Raw genomic sequence first — 18,568 nt, 5'->3', positions numbered from 1 at the left:
AAAGATGCATCGTCATACAATAACAGGTCTAATAAAGTTTAAACGAGCAAGAAATGTAATTTACCCAAGTTTTAAATGTTTACATTTCCTCCTCATTTCTAATCTACGGAGCCCTGGAGGGTTCATAGAGAGAAACATTTTATTAAAAGGAGGCCACCTTTTATTAATTTGTGCGCACGAGATGTTATTTGTGCGCACGAGATGTCATTCGTGGCCACACTTTATTCATTTGTGCGCACAAGATGAATTCATGTCCGTGACTCTCATGTCCGTGACTCTCACAGTATCTGCTAGAGAGCTGTGTCTTTTACGCATCGCCTTCACTGTGTTTACCTTCAGAACAGCTGAATAGAGATCGAGGCTGCTACGTTTTAGCCACACAGACACAGACACACACACAGACACAGACACAGACACACACACACACACACACACACACACACACACACACACACACACACACACACACACACACACACACACACACACACACACACACACACACACACACACACACACACACACACATCGAACTGCCCGATTATTCCCCCTATTACTCGTTTTATGGAGGAGATGTCCGGTCACCAGGGCGCATGATGAGTAAATAACCCAATTTGTGTTCTGTGAAACTGAAAAGGATATGACATTGTTTTTGTTACTTTAGTTGCAGTTGTACATGTCTTAAATGTAATTTAGGTTAACTTCCTGTTTTATTTAGATGCTTTTATTTTGAAGGTGAGTTTACGCTGTTGACAGGAAATTGTTGTTGCTATGGAAACATGAAATGCTACAAGTGTGGGTGTGTGTGTTCGGTGTATGTGTGTGTCCGACACCGGTATTTGTATTCAAATTACCATGAACTGTAATTTACACACATGTGTCATCCCAAGTGAAAGAAGTTTGTTTAATCTTAATCTCGATGTAGGCTAGTGCTAAATGCTGTCGGAGTGCACCGGAACAAACGCCACTATTATCTTATGAAAACAAATTCCCACACACACGAGATACGTATATCGTGCGCACAAATTAATAAAACGTGGCATCGTTTTATTTAAATTGAGGCCACGAATTACATCTCGTGCGCGCAAATTAATAAAACATGGCCTTGTTTTATTAATTTTTCTCTCTATGAACCATCCAGGGCTCCGTACTAATCCTTTAAGTACACAGACGTAAGATTGACAGATTGAGATAAAGTAAAAGAGAAAGAGTTATTTTATCTTTTGAAGACATCTGACTGACAGTTGAGGAGTGATGACATTATATGGACAAGGCGAACGAAGCAATGAAAACAAAGCACTGCCACAAGGAGAGAGAGACAACAGCAGCATGAAGAGGCCTGCAGTCAGAGTGTCTGCACTGAATCACAGCGCTGACAGAAACACTACTCTGTAACTACATGTCTTTAAGAAGACACCTACAGGCAAAGAGCCCCCCAAAACTAGGGCTGCTCGATTATGGCAAAAATCATAATCTCGATTATTTGGGTCAATAATTGTAATTTCAATTATTAAATGCGATTATTCATTGACTTTGAAAACATCCATTTATTGGAAAAAATGTGAACAGTATGTTTTTAACAGTTGATTACCGTGAACTTTAAGTATAATTCAACTGAAAAACCAAAAAAAGAAAAAGAAATTAATAATAATAATAATGCAAAAATAATCGTTTTATTTCGATTATGTTGTTTTCGTAATCGTTGCAAGACACAATCGTAATCGCGATTAAAATACGATTAAAATACGATTAATTGAGCAGCCCTACCAAACACACACATCACTGTAGTAAAAACACGAAAGTGCAACGAAAGAAAGAAAGTAAAACTTATGAGGGGTTTCCAAACACAAGTTAGGACTTGTCTGTCTTTTACACACGTTTGGAGTTTTTTGCGTGAATGCACAAAAGGTATTCGTTTTGCCATTTATAATTTTTTCCCCTCTTCAATCTCATTTCATGACATGATGAGACAGTGATAGTGAGTAGGAACCTCTTTTAGACATGCACATGCTGTGTTTGTTTATTTGGCACGGCACACACACAAACCGTAAACATTCTTGAACCAGTTTTTTTTTTCAAACAGCCTGTTTTTGCAGCAGATCTTTAACGTAATAAGCCGCTAACACCTCCCAAACTCATACCCAAACTCACACACACACACACACACACACACACACACACACACACACACACACACACACACACACACACACACACACACACACACACACACACACACACACACACACACACACACACACACACACACACACACACAAAACTACATACAGTCAAAATAATTGGAGACACTTAAAAAAACAAGGAGAAGATGAAATAGGAAAATAACTAAAAAGAAGAAAGACAAAAAGAAAAGGAAAAATAATAAGAAGAAGAAGAAGAAGAAGAAGCAGAGGAAATAGGAGAAGAAGAAGTAGAAGCAGAGGAAATAGGAGAAGAAAGAGACAGTTCGAGTAACGACTAAGTGTTTTTTCCACACGTTGACACTCACCTCCAGAGCTTGGAAGATGGCCCTGCGGTACGAGGCCAGCTTGGTGTAGGAAGGCTGGCTGAAGAACTTGGGGAAGGCGGTGATGGAGTCCAGTTTATCTGCAGAAACCTGGAGAGAAAACACACAGCATCACACCAAGTACAACTTTAAAAAAATGTCCCTCTCCGTCCCTCCTACAAAAATGCTGAACTTGTCAACCAACAACATGTCTTTTTATGTTTACTAAAGATAAAACTCTTGCAGAGGGGTTTAAATAAACAGAATCAATCTGCAGTGACCGACACAGAGAAACCTCTAGCTGCATAGCTTTATAGGAAAGCGTTGAACCTTGTGGTTGCAGGATGGGGGCAACTGCTCAAGAAAGATAATAACAACAACCAAAAGTGATACAAATAACCACGTTTAACTAGCTAGGACAAATGAAGCAAACCAAGGAACTACACAGGTCAGACAACAGTGTTCTCCCACAGTTTGAACTAGGGCTGGGCAATATATCAATTTTATATTGATAAGATAGACCCTCCAGAAAAACGCGATTCTGTGATCGCAGAATTTACCGCATAATCAGCAAAATGGCGCAGATTTAAAAAAGCCGCATATTTATCAAAAGGCCGCATAATCCCCGCATTTTTCCACACAAAGTTGAGAAGAAAAAAAGTTAACTCGTCTTGACGTGACGTCATCAGCTCGCGCATCACAGAATGTAAACAACACTGTATAGAGCTCATTTACCAACGAACATTTCTACTAAAGACCGGGCAAAAAGTGGGGGGAAACTAGTCTGCACCCCGTGCAACTGTGTGTTGCAGCATAAGAGAAAATCGACGGTGACGACCCACTTTGATTCATTCAAACATTCGAAAATGCTTTCTGCTGCTGCGGACAAGAAAGCCATTCAACTCCCGTTCACCGAGGGATCAACCTCCAAAACCCTTTCGAGGGCTACAAGAAACGAAGTGAGTAGCCTACAAGATTGAAGCTGGTCAGATAACGAACGAGTAAATGAAAACAGAATGAGGCGGAGAAGTGTGTGTGTGTGTGTGTGTGTGTGTGTGTGTGTGTGTGTGTGTGTGTGTGTGAGATTAAAATAGCCCAATTGCTTTTACAATAAATAAACATTGAATGTGTTTAATTGAATAGTAAAGGGGTTTAACGTTAGTGGCAGGTTGTGTGTGAGAGAGAATAAATAAGACAGCCCAATATTTAAAAAAATGTTTATTCTTTTCCCCCGCATTTTTAGCCTATTTCGCAACTTTCCGCATATTTCCTAACTTCCCGCAATTTCACCGCATAAAATCACTTAAGACCCCGCATGTTTAATCGCATAATCAAGGATTGTAGCCCGCATAATCAAGGATTTTTGCCCGCGTTTTTCTGGAGGGTCTAATAAGATAAGAGACTACATATCATTTGGATATTGTGAAATGCCATAAGTGTCTATTCCTGGTTTTATAAAGCTGGATTACAGTAAAGTGAAGTCATTTTCTGAACCAACCCAACTGTTCTACATGATCGTCAAACTGCCATCACCCATTTACTAATTCAATCCACATTACTGAGGATTATTTATCATAAATGTTGTTACGAAATATATTGTGAAAGCACCAATAGTCTACTTAACAATTTCCTCATAATATCTATAATGGGTTAGTGATGAGAAATAGTGTGATATTTAAATGTCTCCAGGACTAATTTAAGGTGATGATGATAGGACAGTTCTTTGTCAGTATACAGTTCTTTGTTAGGACATATAGTCTCAGTACATTTCCATTACAATTTCCTTTTCGGTCCTCACCTCAGAGAACTTGCCGTCTCCAAACCACTGCAGCCACCTCATGCCGTGGCTGGCCAGCCGTTTGCCGGTAGCGCGCCACGTCACCACGATGCCGGGCCACCAGGAGAAACCCTTAATCTTCCCCCACACCAGCTCACCGAGGCCAAACCCCTTGTTGTCCTGAAAGATGGAGGGAGAATACACATGAGAAGAGAATAAGGCCACTGATACAAAAAAAGGTCTTGTGAAGTGCAGAAAGAGAGATGATGGCCAAGTTAGTGATTTGACCTTTTTGGGAACACTCTCCCCTTTCTCTGGTACTGGAGGTGAAAAGGAGAAAGAAGAGATAACAGGAGACTTTGGCAAAAACAACTTCTTGTTAGCCTGTCTTAAAGAAAGGAGGAAACATGAAGATAAGAAGACTCAGATGGATGGGTTGACGGAAAATCCCATGACCATATTTTAGTCTGCCAATTCGAAAAAATTTGGCCTGAGACAAAGATGTTTAAAAGAGAAAACAAGAGTTATTTTAGAAGAACCATTCCAACTTTCTCTTATATCTATGATAACCCTCTGTGGGTAGAATGAGTAGATAATGAAAATAGCTTTATTCTATTTCAAAAGTAGTTTAACTGCGTTTAACATGAGGAAAGGAGATAGGAAGACAACTAATTAAAACACAAACACAAATCACAGAAAAATGTTATAGTGGATTAAGATATCACAAAGATTTTGGGAAAGTCCTCCCTCTCTCTACTCCAGACTACCAAATCAAATGTTTTGTTGGAAAACGGACACATTAGTGTGAGAATACGAGCTAACATTTGAGGAAAGAAACATCTCCTGTACCCTACTTGACATAAAAACAATACACTTTAAGTATGTTGGTATTAAATTAGATGTAAAATCTAAAACTGGACTTCACAGCTGACCGTGACATTTACCTTTATGTGGAAGAAAGAAAAACAATAGGAAGTTTCCCTTGCGTGAGTCAAAACTGAATTGTCTCTAGGGCTGTAGCGATACACTAATCTCACGATACGATACGATACACGATATTCAGCTCACAATACGATATATATCACGATATTCAGCCAACGATACGATTCGATATAATTCGATACACTTACACCATTTTCTGAAAGATTTTAAAGGGACAGTGTGATTTTGGTGACATCTTGTGAGTGTTCCATTGACTTGGATTGAATTAATTCAACTGAAAACTGAAAGCATCAATTATACAATATATGGCTCTGACTAGACAGAGTCTACAGCTTGCAAATGCTGGACAAAATGAATCAAAAGATGTGATGAGAAAATGAGTTTCATTTATTGAAACAGTGCAAACTGTAGCTTACAAGCCTTTGAAACGTAAGTACATAAAGTGCAGTATCACAATGAACAACCGCCATCGCTGTCCAGCACGGTTTGTTTTGGGTCACGCCGCGACCGCAGCTTCTTGAGTTCCTAAGTTAGCATTACCTTGTCCGGGTGGTGACGTTGTAGGTGGGTTCGTAGGTTAGTGATATTTCCAGAGTATTTCACGTTTGTGTGACACAGCTTGCAAACCGCCATAGTTTTATCTAAATTGTAGCTTTCCTTCTTCTTTTTAAAGCCGAAGTGCTCCAACACATCTGCTTTTAAGCACGAAGGTGCTGGGTTAATGTTTGCCGCCATTCTCCTGAACCGCTTCACACTCACTGCGAGAAGAAGACACCGGCGTCTGTGTATCTAGAAATGCTCTACAGCGACACTAGCGGCCCGGGTGGCTGACGTAATCACTCTTCATGCAAAGCGAACGGGGGTGGGGGGGTGGGGGGGGGGGGGGATGGGCAGCGAGCAGGGTGCCAGGCGGAACACGGGGGATTTGAATGGGACTTAATGTATCGATACCCGCGGCTGAAATATCGATACTTTCTCGGGAAACAAAATATCGATATATGTCGCAGGATCGATTAAATTGTCTCAAGATTAAACAGGCAGATCTTTAAAGGATAACAAAGTCACTTTACAGCTGTCTGAAAACTCATTGTAATCTCATTTGCCTAGGTATTTCTATTATTTCTGCTGTCTGCCTTGCACTTCAGTCTTCAAAGAAAACCTCAAACGGTAATACCCTTATTAAACCTTTTTTTGTATCTCGCCTCCTTTCTTTCTCAAGTTATGTGTACTGATTTATGAGCAGGTGGGATTTCTATGCTTGCAAACAAATCCAAGTTGAGCCCAGGATATGTGATCCTTCAGTCCGCCTTAAGAGAGAAAAACCCATTAGGCTTTGTAAAGGAGTCCGACTCCTCTAAAGGATGCTACGCTCCACTGAGTCCTGCCTGGGTCCAGAGAAAACAAACCTAAACACACACATTAACCAGTGGTGAAGGAAGTATTCACACTCCGTTAAATACTATGTGGTCCTGGATTGAAAATGTGACTAGGGTAAAGGCATGTAAGATAAATACAAAAATATATTAAAAGTAAAAGTACTTAATGCAGAAACATTTTCCTTTGGGAATGTTATGCTAGTAGATATTTGACAATTATATTGGTATCCTCTCCATTTAGTGAGATGTGGCATCAGAAACTAAGACTCCAATAACAATTTAACAATGAACCTCAACTAAATAAAACATGTTAACATTTTGAAATAGGAAAGTAGGATCATGAAATGTATTTTGCATTCAAATAAATATTTAAATGATGATAAAAATGTGCTTTTATACTCAAACTCTTGTAGTGGAGTAGAACATTTCATGACAAGAACATATCAATTAAAGTAAAAGTAACCCAAAGCTGTACTCAAGCACAGTACTTGATACAAATGTTCTGTTATATTCTTACTCTCGCATTAACATACACATAGAAAGCCTGTGTACTGAGAGACAGTGTGCACCCAGACCTGAGACGTGCAGACGGACATGCAGATATGCACACAACACACACACACACACACACACACACACACACACACACACACACACACACACACACACACACACACACACACACACACACACACACACACACACACACACACACACACACACACACACACACACACACACACACACACACACACACACACACACACAAATACACAGGCCCTTGCGGTCTTCGTGACCTGAAAGAAGCTATTGATACAGAGCAAATACTGCCAGATTATGTGTTGGTGTGTGTGTGTGTGTGTGTGTGTGTGTGTGTGTGTGTGTGTGTGTGTGTGTGTGTGTGTGTGTGTGTGTGTGTGTGTGTGTGTGTGTGTGTGTGGGGGGGTGTGGGGCCACCTGCACCAACACAAGGCCAGGTGGAGGAGGCTCTGAGGTCTGAGAGGGGAGTTCACTTTCCCCTCTTTCTATCACTGCCAAACCTCCACTTCCCCTTTCTAAAAGATGCTGCCTCTCCTGCTTCAACACAGCTGTCCTCTCTCTCTCTCTCTCTCTCTCTCTCTCTCTCTCTCTCTCTCTCTCTCTCTCTCTCTCTCTCCTTCTCTTTCCCTTTGGCAGTCCTTAAGCCTTCACAGGAGTGCTTCAAGTTAAGAAAGTGCTCAGAAAGGCTGCACTTTACTGTATTATTTAAGAGAATACCTTAATCCTGTCCATGGCATTACTTCAAACTTCAGAGTACATGCTCTTTAATATAAACCATGTTGCAGGAGCGCTACCTAAAAGAAGAATTTAGCAGCCAACTCTAAGATGACTATGTAGCCTTTCAAAACAACAAATACTTAAGATACCGCGATTGCTAACAATTGGTTGAAATGTGCAGGAAAATTAAACATAAAACCTCAAATCTACTGATGCAGAAAGCACTGGGCAAGTGGGCATACACATATACTTCAACGAGAACCAAGTTATTTGGAAACATGTTTTGCTTCTTATCTAATAAATAGTGATTTAAAAACCTATAAACTCAACTATTCGCAGTATTGCTTTTAAAACTGCTTTGTAGGATATGTTAAACACCTTCAGTGCAGACACCCTGTTGTGTGGGTTTTCTATCCATTTCTTTGAAGATCTTCAAATACCTCTATCTGCCCCTATGAGTTTAGATTCTAGTTCTGTTATCTGAATCTAGCCCCCCGTCCTTCCCCCTGCAAACTCTCTCTCTCTCTCTCTCACAGATCTTACATTGTACTCTGGCTGGATCTCAGAGCTGGACGAGGTGCTGATGCTCTGAGCCGAGTCCTTGGAGTTTTGCTCCATCAGCTCCATATGGGGGGTATTAGGAACGCTGCCGGATACAACCGCAGCCACCCGGGGAACACTTCCAACACCTCCAGCCCTTCCAGACTGACAAAGGGAGACATAAAAGAGAGGTTTATTAGACTTAAAGGAATGAGAGCGAAATATAGAGAAAGACATGAAAGCTACTTTTCTTTTCAGATATAATTTCCCTGAGCTTTTAAAGCCGTGGTAAGCAGTATTCTTTTGGGAGTCATTTGGCAAATATTCTATAATAAACCTTCAGCATGCTACTAGACTTCTTCAACTCCTCTCCTGGCACATTTTTCAGGCTTTTACAAAACTCTAATTTCAGAGTAAGAACGGTCTTATTGGCTAATCAATCAATTGGTGGAAAAGCTGCTATTCCAGCATTGTAGCTGCCCTCACTAACTGTACTAAGCATAAAAAAGGAAGACAAACTAATTCAAGCGTGGCTCAAAAAGGTCAGTCAAGTACAAATACACCTCATGCTAACTGAAGCATCGGCTAACGGTTGCTGCTAGCTCACGGCTAAAGTTAAAATGAGGCTAAACTATTAGCAACTTTTCAAACCAGAACCGGCTAAGCAGCGAGCTAAACTATTAGCAACATGTTCTTTACATATTTTTTTAATGCTGATATTGAAGCTAGCTAATCAGTGTGTCACTTTAAAGAGGTTTGAAAAGAACGAGTAGTACTTGTACAGGTTGCTGTTACTGCAAGAAGAAGAGCTGCATTAACAGGACTGTATTTAAAAAAAATGATGTTGGTTAATTTGCCTATTCCAAAAAAGTGCCACTTGAATAACAAAATGAAAGATTTGTATGGAATGTTTGCCCAATGACAGAGAAATAACAGCTTTAGTGTGTGAGAAGCACTTTACACCTGACGACAAGCTACAGCAAACACAGATCAAATATTGGCCACACACAGAAAGACACACACACACTCCAGGTAATCTCCCCTTTTAAACACGGCAGCTTCTTCAAAGGTGATTTCAGTTCTTGCTTTCAACTCTGTGTTGTATCTGCATCTAACCAGGGCATCAGTATGGCATCAAATGGATTGACACAGAGAGAGTGGGTGTTTCTCAATCTCGAGTACGCTTGCTTGGTAGCACATGTCTTCCGAGTCACTTGCTTCAGAAGCGAGGCAAGAATCCTTCCTGGCATTCGGAAAACGAAGAGTGGAACAGGCGAGCAAGTGTAAAGGTGTGCGTCATATGAGAGGCCCCGCCTTTTGTGCGCTGGTCTGTGCGCAAAGCATTGTGGGGATTTTAAGACCGTGGAGTCTACACATGTGCATCCTCGAAATTCCTCCAAACAAAGTACGTCGGGCTCGGTAGGATTCCAAGTATGCTGGACATTGGAACAGTCCTTTCGGCGGCACTCGATGACGTAGTATGTTTGCACTAGTGGCTCTGGAGCAGCTTTACTCGAGATTGAGAAACACCCAGAATACTTACAAGTAAAAGGTTTGCCCTCCAGCTGTTATCAAGAGCGTTTTAAATGTGTAATCAAATACAGTCCAAAACCATATTAAAAAAGATCAGATTTCATAGAAGAGGAGTTACTGGCAATTAACAATAAATAAAGGAAAACACACAGCCAAGTTTTTTTACTGTAATCTGTTTACAGTTTAAATGTGCAAGGGTTTAAAAGGAAGACGTATTGGTTTTTTCAACCCCATTCAATAGATTTGGACACATTCCTCTTGTTTACACCACGATGTGGGGAAATAAAAAACAAAATTGAAGTGTTTAAACCCTTTTTTTCCCACTGCTTTGCAAAAGCACCAGTAACTACAGCAAGCATGAAGGGTCAAAAGAACATGTTTGTGTTTATCCTGGCTGATGAGCAGGAAGCCGATTATTTACACATTTGGAAGCACAAACAAGCAGGAAATGTAGCTTACTAAAAATGTGTTTTAAAATAAACATCACAGCCTTTGGAAATGGAAATATTTGGGGAGAACAGAAAACGGTTTGTGTGTGTGTGTTTACCAGTAACATGATGTGCTCCTGTTTTCGGCTCTGTCTGCGAGGTTTGTTGTGTGTGTGTGGCTTCAGACCGGCCTGGAAGATTGTCCTGGGTCGGGGCGTCTGCCTCAAACTCAACTGAGGCGCTCCTGCAGCTTTCTTCTGGAAACAAAGACACACAGTAAATTAATTCTCCAAGAAATCGCTTTTTTACACACTTCCTCTATGTAAGTTGTGTGTGTCTTACCTTGCTGTAGGAGTCCCAGGTAGTCTCTTCTTCCACTGACTTCTTCCTGCTTCTTTTCCTGCTTCCCTCCAAACACTGGTTACCATCTGAGAAGAGAAAACAACAGAAGGTTCGACAGATGGCCCGAAAGAAACCCAATATTTTCAAGATATCGGGCTAGACAGTCACATACTGTATTCTTTGTTGTTTTGCTTCTGTAACACAGCATGTCCGAAGCAAAACGACACTATAAAAATTAAGGGTTACATTCTAGCCTTAAAGATATCACAATCTATGTTGATGTCGCTTGTTGATGGTAAATGAAAATTCTTCAGTGCTTGCTATATAAAATGAGAAAGCAGATGCAAAATCCATTGTTGATTTGCCTCAAAATGCTGAATGGATTTAAGTTGGGCTTTTATTATGAAAGGTAAAAACTGAATGATTGAAGCTGTAGTGTAATGGCGTTGAAAATGTTGAAATAATAAAGAGGTGTTTCCATCTTGGTTCAAGTTTGTTTAGGCTACAAAAACTCTGTGTTTTACTTTTCCCTTATACTTCCAGAATAGGTGCAACCAGGCTACATTGTAGATTGGATAGGTGTGTGTGTGTGTGTGTGTGTGTGTGTGTGTGTGTGTGTGTGTGTGTGTGTGTGTGTGTGTGTGTGTGTGTGTGTGTGTGTGTGTGTGTGTGTGTGTGTGTGTGTGTGTGTGTATATGTGTGTTACCTTGAGGTGAGGCGGCGTCTCCGTTCTGCTTGGGGCTGAAGGGAGATGGCGGTTCAGCCGCAGTCAGAGGGCTGTTCTCATTGGTCAGCTCCACTCCGCTGTCGTTCTCTGATTGGCCCTCAGCTGGAGGCGATACTCCAATAACCGGCGCCTGATGACAGAGGAGTGAGAATAACGTCAGGGAAGATGATTAATATACTTTTATCTCACCAGCTCGCCAAAGAGAGGCCTCACTTATTATTAAAAAATATGCAATGAGCAAAAGCAAAGTGAAAATAGTTAAGCACAAGTAGAACGCCATTTCTAGTGTTCAGTCACAGAAAATGCTGTTTGGAATACTTATTTTTACATTTAAAATGGGTTAATTAGGAATCTAGGTTCAATTAAGAGCCATCAGCTAAAACTGCAGAAACAAATGCAGCAAGTTTAAATATAAAAGCTAAAATAACACCTTTATTGTTGTGTTGTTCAGGAGACTTCAGAGTTTTTGTTTCAAGCAAAATAAAGAATATTATTGAAACTTAAGATTTTTAACAGCTGATGAGAAATTGAGAAAGACTCAAACATGAACTTGTCCAGTGACAAAACAAACCCATATAGCCTTTGCCTGTCTGCCCAGAAAATTACGAGTGAGTGTTTGATGTGCTGTCTAATGTCTAATATCTAATATCTAATATCTAATAAATGACCAAATCCTCAGATGAAACCTGTTCTCGAGTTGAGGATGTAATGCATAATCAGAGCCTGGGGTTACACTGGTATGACGCCAGCATGAAACTGTTACATGATATCCCTTTAATATAATCAAACAGTGTTAGCCAACATGCATGAGAACGTGTTCAACATGTCCAATCGTGTTAATACAAATCTTCTAAACCTTAACTTTTCACGGCTTTCCAACTGGGTCACTGGAACCTCCTGGGGAATTTCCATTATACAGGTTTTAGCTCATTGTATGATCTAGTATTGTATATTCTCTACGGTTTATGCTTTATATGTTGTTTTCATTAATGAAACAATCTCACTCTGCTGCTTTTTTTAAAGGTGCAAAATCAAACATTAATGCTGCAGCGGAGCCAATATGAAAAGACACATTGACAAGTTGGAGACTGTCTGGCACGCCCTCATGTCCACCTGAGGTAAACCCTCTGACTCTACACAAACACTTCGGAGGAATAAAAGCAGGTGATGAATCCGAGAGGAATTCGCTTAAAGTGACAGTGAGTCATCTGTTTGAGAAGAGCACTTATGACATCCTACTTAATGAACCGACTCCATGTAATTTTCCTGTTTCTGTATGCCCAGATTAGAGGAAGACCGAGTACAAAAGGTTTATATATAGTGCTGTATTTAGGTAACACCTAGGGAGATTTACACACTTATGGCGCATTTCCACTACAGCGCGGAGCTCGCTTTAAGCGTGCCTTGCCCGGCCCGTTTTTGGTTGCGTTTACACTTAGCGTAGTTCCGGCTAGCGGGTACTATTTCCTGGTTTTTCTGGCCCCATAAAATCCAGGTTCTTTCCGGGCCAACAACCGGGCTGAGTATGCTAAACTAGTGAGAGAATCGCTGGCAAGGGGGCTACAACTACAACAAAATGAACATATTTGACTGTGATTTCATTGTAATACACGTTTCAAAATGATGCCGAAGTAACAACATACTGATACCGGTTAGTAAAACCCATGAATTAATGCTTTGACAAGTCTTCAGATAAGACGGCAGGCAAAAAACCTTTTAAAATGCGTGTTTTCTAAATGGAGATTGGCTAAGATAACGTTGTATATGCTCCGACCGTCCACACTCACAACAACGTCCTACAGACATAAATAAACCAGCGACTGTATTCGCCATGACACAGACAGTCTGTGGTTTGTACTTGTTTAACTTTTGTCTAGTTTCTGAACAGATATGAGGAGCTGTGAGCTTGAGTGCTAACAGCACTAACAACGGCTGATGTTGTTTTTCTGTGGTTTTAATTGAATATGACGTCACGGCTCCGCCTACACTGCGTTACTATAGTTACTGCCCCAGCTACTAAACTGTAATGGAAATGCAGCATAAAGTGAGCCAGTCCTAACAAGGCCTAACGAGGCCTAGCCATACCGAGCGAGGCAGAGCGAGGCCCTGTAGTGGAAATGCGCCATTACATACACTATGTCTGCTAATGCGTGTGTGTGTGTGTGTGTGTGTGTGTGTAAACATTCGCGACTGAATGCTCATGCAGGAAGCATGAAGATGAATATCTGAGTTTTAGAAACTGACATTTCTGACATATTTGTTAAAGCTGTTATGGCTGTTTTTAAACATTAAACACATTTTTGGGTCCCGCTTTTTTTTTGGCTTTATCCTAACATGACTAATGTACTTGTCAAACTCACATGAATTTGACATCAAATCAAGTATTTTATGTAATCCATCTGCATAGATTTTCAGTAGTATCCTTTAAACAATATTATACCAGCAATTTCTCTAAACATATAAATAAATACAAATCAATGCATGTTGCATACAAAATATCGTTGGTCCCATTTAATGTTATACAATACCAAGTTGCAACAGATTAGAGAGAAGACAGAAACGGAGCAGCTGTGCAACAGATGAGAAAATAGTGAGAATGTGCCGACTTTTTAGGAAAATCCCAGCGTATCTGAAGCTGTTTGTGATTTAACATCGTAAAACAGGGAATGCATGTGGTGTGTGAGTGCTTGTGATGCCAAATTTCCACAGCTGTTGATGAACTCCATGAACCTGTGCATAAGGTGTGTGTTCAAGATGATTGAGAGTGAGAGTGGGAGCAGAAAAAAGTGATGCTTTAGGGACATAAATAATAACAGAGAATCGCAAAAAATCCCTGTTTAAAAATTAAAAAGCTGTAATCAGAGAATGATTGGCATTTTGACTTTTGGCAGTTTGACTGGAGCTGCAGAGTATCCAAGCCTATTATCAAATTAAAAGACAGGATGCAAAAGTAATTTCGGGCCAGATGTGGGAGGGTTAGTGGTGCAGTGGGTTGTGCTTTGGTGTTTGGATCAGGGGGTCACAGGTTCAAACCTGAACTGCAGTCAGCATGTCGTTGTGTCCCTGGGCAAGACACTTCACCCCAAATTGCTCCTGTGGGGATTGCCCACAGTATTGAGTATGGAAGTCGCTTTGGATAAAAGTGTCTAACAAGTGACATGTAATTTAATGTAGTCCCATTTTTTACTGAATTGTTCAATTACAGTCAAAGGATTCTGATGTAAAATGTTGGTTGGTATTAAAATAAAACAATTCCGGTGTCATTTGGGTATAAAAATGGACATGTCTCTCTTCATCAGCCTTACATTTGAAAATATTAGCATGAAAAAGGATCATAAGTGAGATTCAGAGGACATGACCTCCCTGAAATTCAACAGCCTGGGATGAAGGATCACAGCTGGAGGAAATCTGAATCCCCGCAGCACAGCTGTTCTCAGCGGCCTTGGCTGCCACAGACACTCCGCTGCTAACGCTAACAAACACAATAAAACATGAGAAAATCTCAACTTAACCCTCTGAACCCCAAAACCAACTGTCGGCTGCATGTTTTCTTTAGAAAAAATGCCTTAGCCAGAAACTGTGAATACATGCATTGTATCAGACTTTTCAGTCTGAGCTCTTCAAATACCCAAAGGAAGCTGGTCAAGCACCAGAAAACAAGTTTTTTTATAATATGTCCTCTATAAAATGTGGACAAGTTGAGACTGAATGAAACCCTCTCGTTCCCTTTTTCCTTTCTGCATCAACCATCCTTCCTCATATTTTCTTTCAACTTGTTGTGTTTAAATATTTTTCTGTCTCGCAGTCTGTACTAAACCAGAACAAGTCTGCATTGGTTAAAGAAGAGGATCAAAAAAGGTCTCTAATGGCGCATTTCCACTGCAGGGCCTCGCACGGCTTAGTACGGTATAGTTAGGCCTTGGTATGTCAGGCTCACTTTATGCTGCGTTTCCATTAGCAGTAACTATGCGAACCACAACACCAACATCAGCCGTTAGCTGTTAGCACTCAGAGCTCACAGCCCCTCATATCTGTTCAGAAACTAGACGAAAGTTAAACAAGTACAAACCACAGACTGTCTGTGTCATGGCGAATACAGTCGCTGGTTTATTTATGTCTGTAGGCCGTTGTTGTGAGTGTGGACGGTTGGAGCATATACAACGTTAGCTTAGCCAAGCTCCATTTAGAAAACACGCATTTTAAAAGGTTTTTCGCCTGCCGTCTGTCTGCAGACTTGTCAAAGCATTAATTCATGGTTTTTACTAACCGGTATCAGTATGTTGTTACTTCGGCATCATTTTGAAACGTGTATTACAATTAAATCACGGTCAAATATGTTCATTTTGTTGTAGTTGTAGCCCCCTTGCCAGCGATTCTCTCACTAGTTTAGCATACTCAGCCCGGTTGTTGGCCCGGAAAGAACCTGGATTTGATGGAGAGCCAGAAAAACTGTTCAACAGTACCCGTTAGCCGGAACTACCCTTAGTGGAAACGCAACAAAAAACGGGCCGGGTTTGGCACGGCACGCTTAAACTGTTCTACGCACTGCAGTGGAAATGTGCCATAAGTTCAACGAGAAAGGGAGCTCAGACACAACCCTACGAATTGCCGTTGTTTCTTCAAAACAACGGCAAGAGCAGTTTGTTTCATGACATATTTTTAGTAACAAACTTTCCTTATATTCTTCGTCTTAAAAGCAGTGATCCCCTCTCCTTTTTTTCTCGAGTACTGCCAGGATGCGAGAATAGTGTTGTGGGAAATGTCTATTGCTTATTCCAACTGCTCTCGTTCCATAAGTGAGTATAAATTGGATGTGATGTCGGAAAGCTAGCTGTGTGACTGTCAACATGCTCTATTAACCTGCCTTCCTGGATATCAATCATTTCTCCTCCTCTTTCTCTTTGCTCCTGCAGACATGAACACGCCTGATGAAGCATTAAAGCAGCACGAATTAACATTTTCTACCCTCGTCCACCCCCCTTCCTGTCTTTTATAGCACAAATACGGCAACTATAGATATTCGCCTACTACAACAGTGGCAAGTGTATGAACATGAATCCTGCACTCTATTTTGCTGTGTGTGTGTGTGTGTGTGTGTGTGTGTGTGTGTGTGTGTGTGTGTGTGTGTGTGTGTGTGTGTGTTATGACTGGTAAAGCAGCAGTAAATCCCTACACTGTGCAGATTTTATCAACCTACGTCACACACACACATTCCTGGCGAGCAGCAGTCTGCCCCGCGGCGCTGTCAAAACTTCTTAGCGAGGCCTAAATGATTAGAAACGCAGGCCTACGGCGAACACTTGGACAACGCTGTTCCAAAAACACAGCGTGCAGTAAATCGTCAAATAAGGGGGGGTTTAAGGTCTGAGAGGGTTATCTTTTTTTAACAATTAAAAGGTGTTTGTCCAGTGATGCTGCAAGTCCCAACAATAATGCAAGCTTGCAAAGTTGAGTTTGAAATCAGTGAAGTCATATTTATTAAATAAAGTGTCTGTTCTGTTTTGAGAATAATATTGTTTTATGCATGGACTTACTTAATAAAGCAACATTTAAGAGGTGGGTCTTCATTTTGTTTGTCTGAGGCCTCTTGACTTTAACTTGGGACATCAACATTTAAACTTCCTCTGGGTATTAAATTGTCTGACTGAATATGTATGTATCAATGCAGTATTTATGATATCTACTGAAGTATTAGAGCTCAGGATATCTTCACTGCTCTGCTTTTTAATTTAATGTTGAATTCTCCAGAATGCATTCATAAAAAGGTGATGGTGTCATTTGCAGCTGTTCTGGATCCTTAACTCAAATTACGTGATGTTTGTCAAGAGTAGGGCTGCAACAAACGACTAATTTGATAATCGATTAATCTATCGATTAATGAAACGATTAATTGACTATTCGGACTATTACTGTATGCCTTGCACAATTTCTCAAATGCTCTTATTTAGCCATCAACTTTTAGATTTAGTTTGAGGTTGTTTTAGGCATGTGGAAACTAACAATGAAGACAATAAAGATGAATACTTGATTCAAAAATACATATATTATTAAATTAACTTAACAAATTTTGAACAAAATTAACATAGCTTTTTATTTAAATAAAATAAATAATGTTTCACATCAAAAGAAACAACAGTGTTTTAACAAATCGTATTAAATAATCTGATGACAGAACTGTAAACAGAATAGCTGAAACTTTAACAAAAATAAAGAGTAACTCAGTTACCTCTAATCATTAACCCATGTTTGTATAATGTAGTTAACTCTGTGTGTTGCTGCTAGCATACATAACACCTGACGTGGAGACGTTACTCGTGGATGGGGCTACAGAGCTGCTAGAAAGACAGTCGAACCCGGTGCATTCCTCCGTCTGGATGTGGTGCACTTTTGCTAAATACTTAGACAAATTGCTCGTGTTACCGCCCTTACATGCTAAACTTTTATTGCACTTTAGGCAACGAGCATTGTCCACCTCGAGACGGGTAAAGTTTAACCTCACCTCGGAGCGCGTTCTCTCCTCCATCTCCGCAGTGTGCGTGTGTGTAAACTGCCCCGCCCCCTCGCACACAGACGGGGGAGAGATCTCGTCTGATCGAAAATACATCATAGACGCATTTGTTTGTCTTTTTGCATGTTAGAAACGAGTTGGCGACACTAAGACTGCGATATAATGTTTTTCAGGGTTCCTGCAGGTTTCGCCTACTCAAATTTAAGACTTTTTAAGAACTTTCTAAGACCACTTAGAATAGAATTTAAGACCTATTTCACGTCAAGAAAGTATGAAGGAAAATTGCTATGAAAGAAGAAATACGTCCCATAATTACTTACAAAGTAAATTAATTCATGTTCAACATAGGAGCATAACAGTACACAGAACTGTGTTAGCGTGTTAGACAAAAAGTGTGTATGTGTGTGTGTCTGTGTTCGGGCTGTGCAATTAATCATATTTTAATCGCAATTACGATTTTTGCCTGCCACAAATACGAAAACAACATAATCGAAAAACGATAATTTAGCTTTGCTAGGTTGTGACAGTGCACTGCAACATATTTGATCTTATTAATTTTAGTCTAATTTATTTTTATTTATCATATTTATATATATTTAGTAGCTTGTGGAAGTTCGCTCCAAAATATTTAT

At 40.3% G+C, this 18,568-nt stretch overlaps 1 protein-coding gene across 3 annotated transcripts in view; it reads right to left on the bottom strand.

Annotated features, from left to right (window-relative positions):
* dnmt3bb.1 (DNA (cytosine-5-)-methyltransferase 3 beta, duplicate b.1) overlaps positions 1–18,568 on the bottom strand; it is a 41,449-nt gene that overhangs the window by 9,039 nt on the left and 13,842 nt on the right. For 2 of the 3 annotated variants that reach the window (XM_079673557.1, XM_079673559.1), the window contains exons 3-8: positions 11,408–11,558; positions 10,702–10,787; positions 10,479–10,616; positions 8,402–8,563; positions 4,305–4,463; positions 2,510–2,617 (exon numbers count right to left, since the gene is read on the bottom strand). In XM_079673557.1, coding sequence (XP_079529683.1) covers positions 2,510–2,617; positions 4,305–4,463; positions 8,402–8,563; positions 10,479–10,616; positions 10,702–10,787; positions 11,408–11,558 — 804 coding nt within the window. The remainder of the gene's footprint in view (positions 1–2,509; positions 2,618–4,304; positions 4,464–8,401; positions 8,564–10,478; positions 10,617–10,701; positions 10,788–11,407; positions 11,559–18,568) is intronic. The other variant, XM_079673558.1, reaches the window with a different exon arrangement.

Source organism: Notothenia rossii (assembly GCF_949606895.1).
Source record: "Notothenia rossii genome assembly, chromosome: 4".
Classification (NCBI taxonomy): Eukaryota; Metazoa; Chordata; class Actinopteri; order Perciformes; family Nototheniidae; genus Notothenia; species Notothenia rossii.
This window is presented reverse-complemented; position numbering and strand designations above follow the sequence as displayed.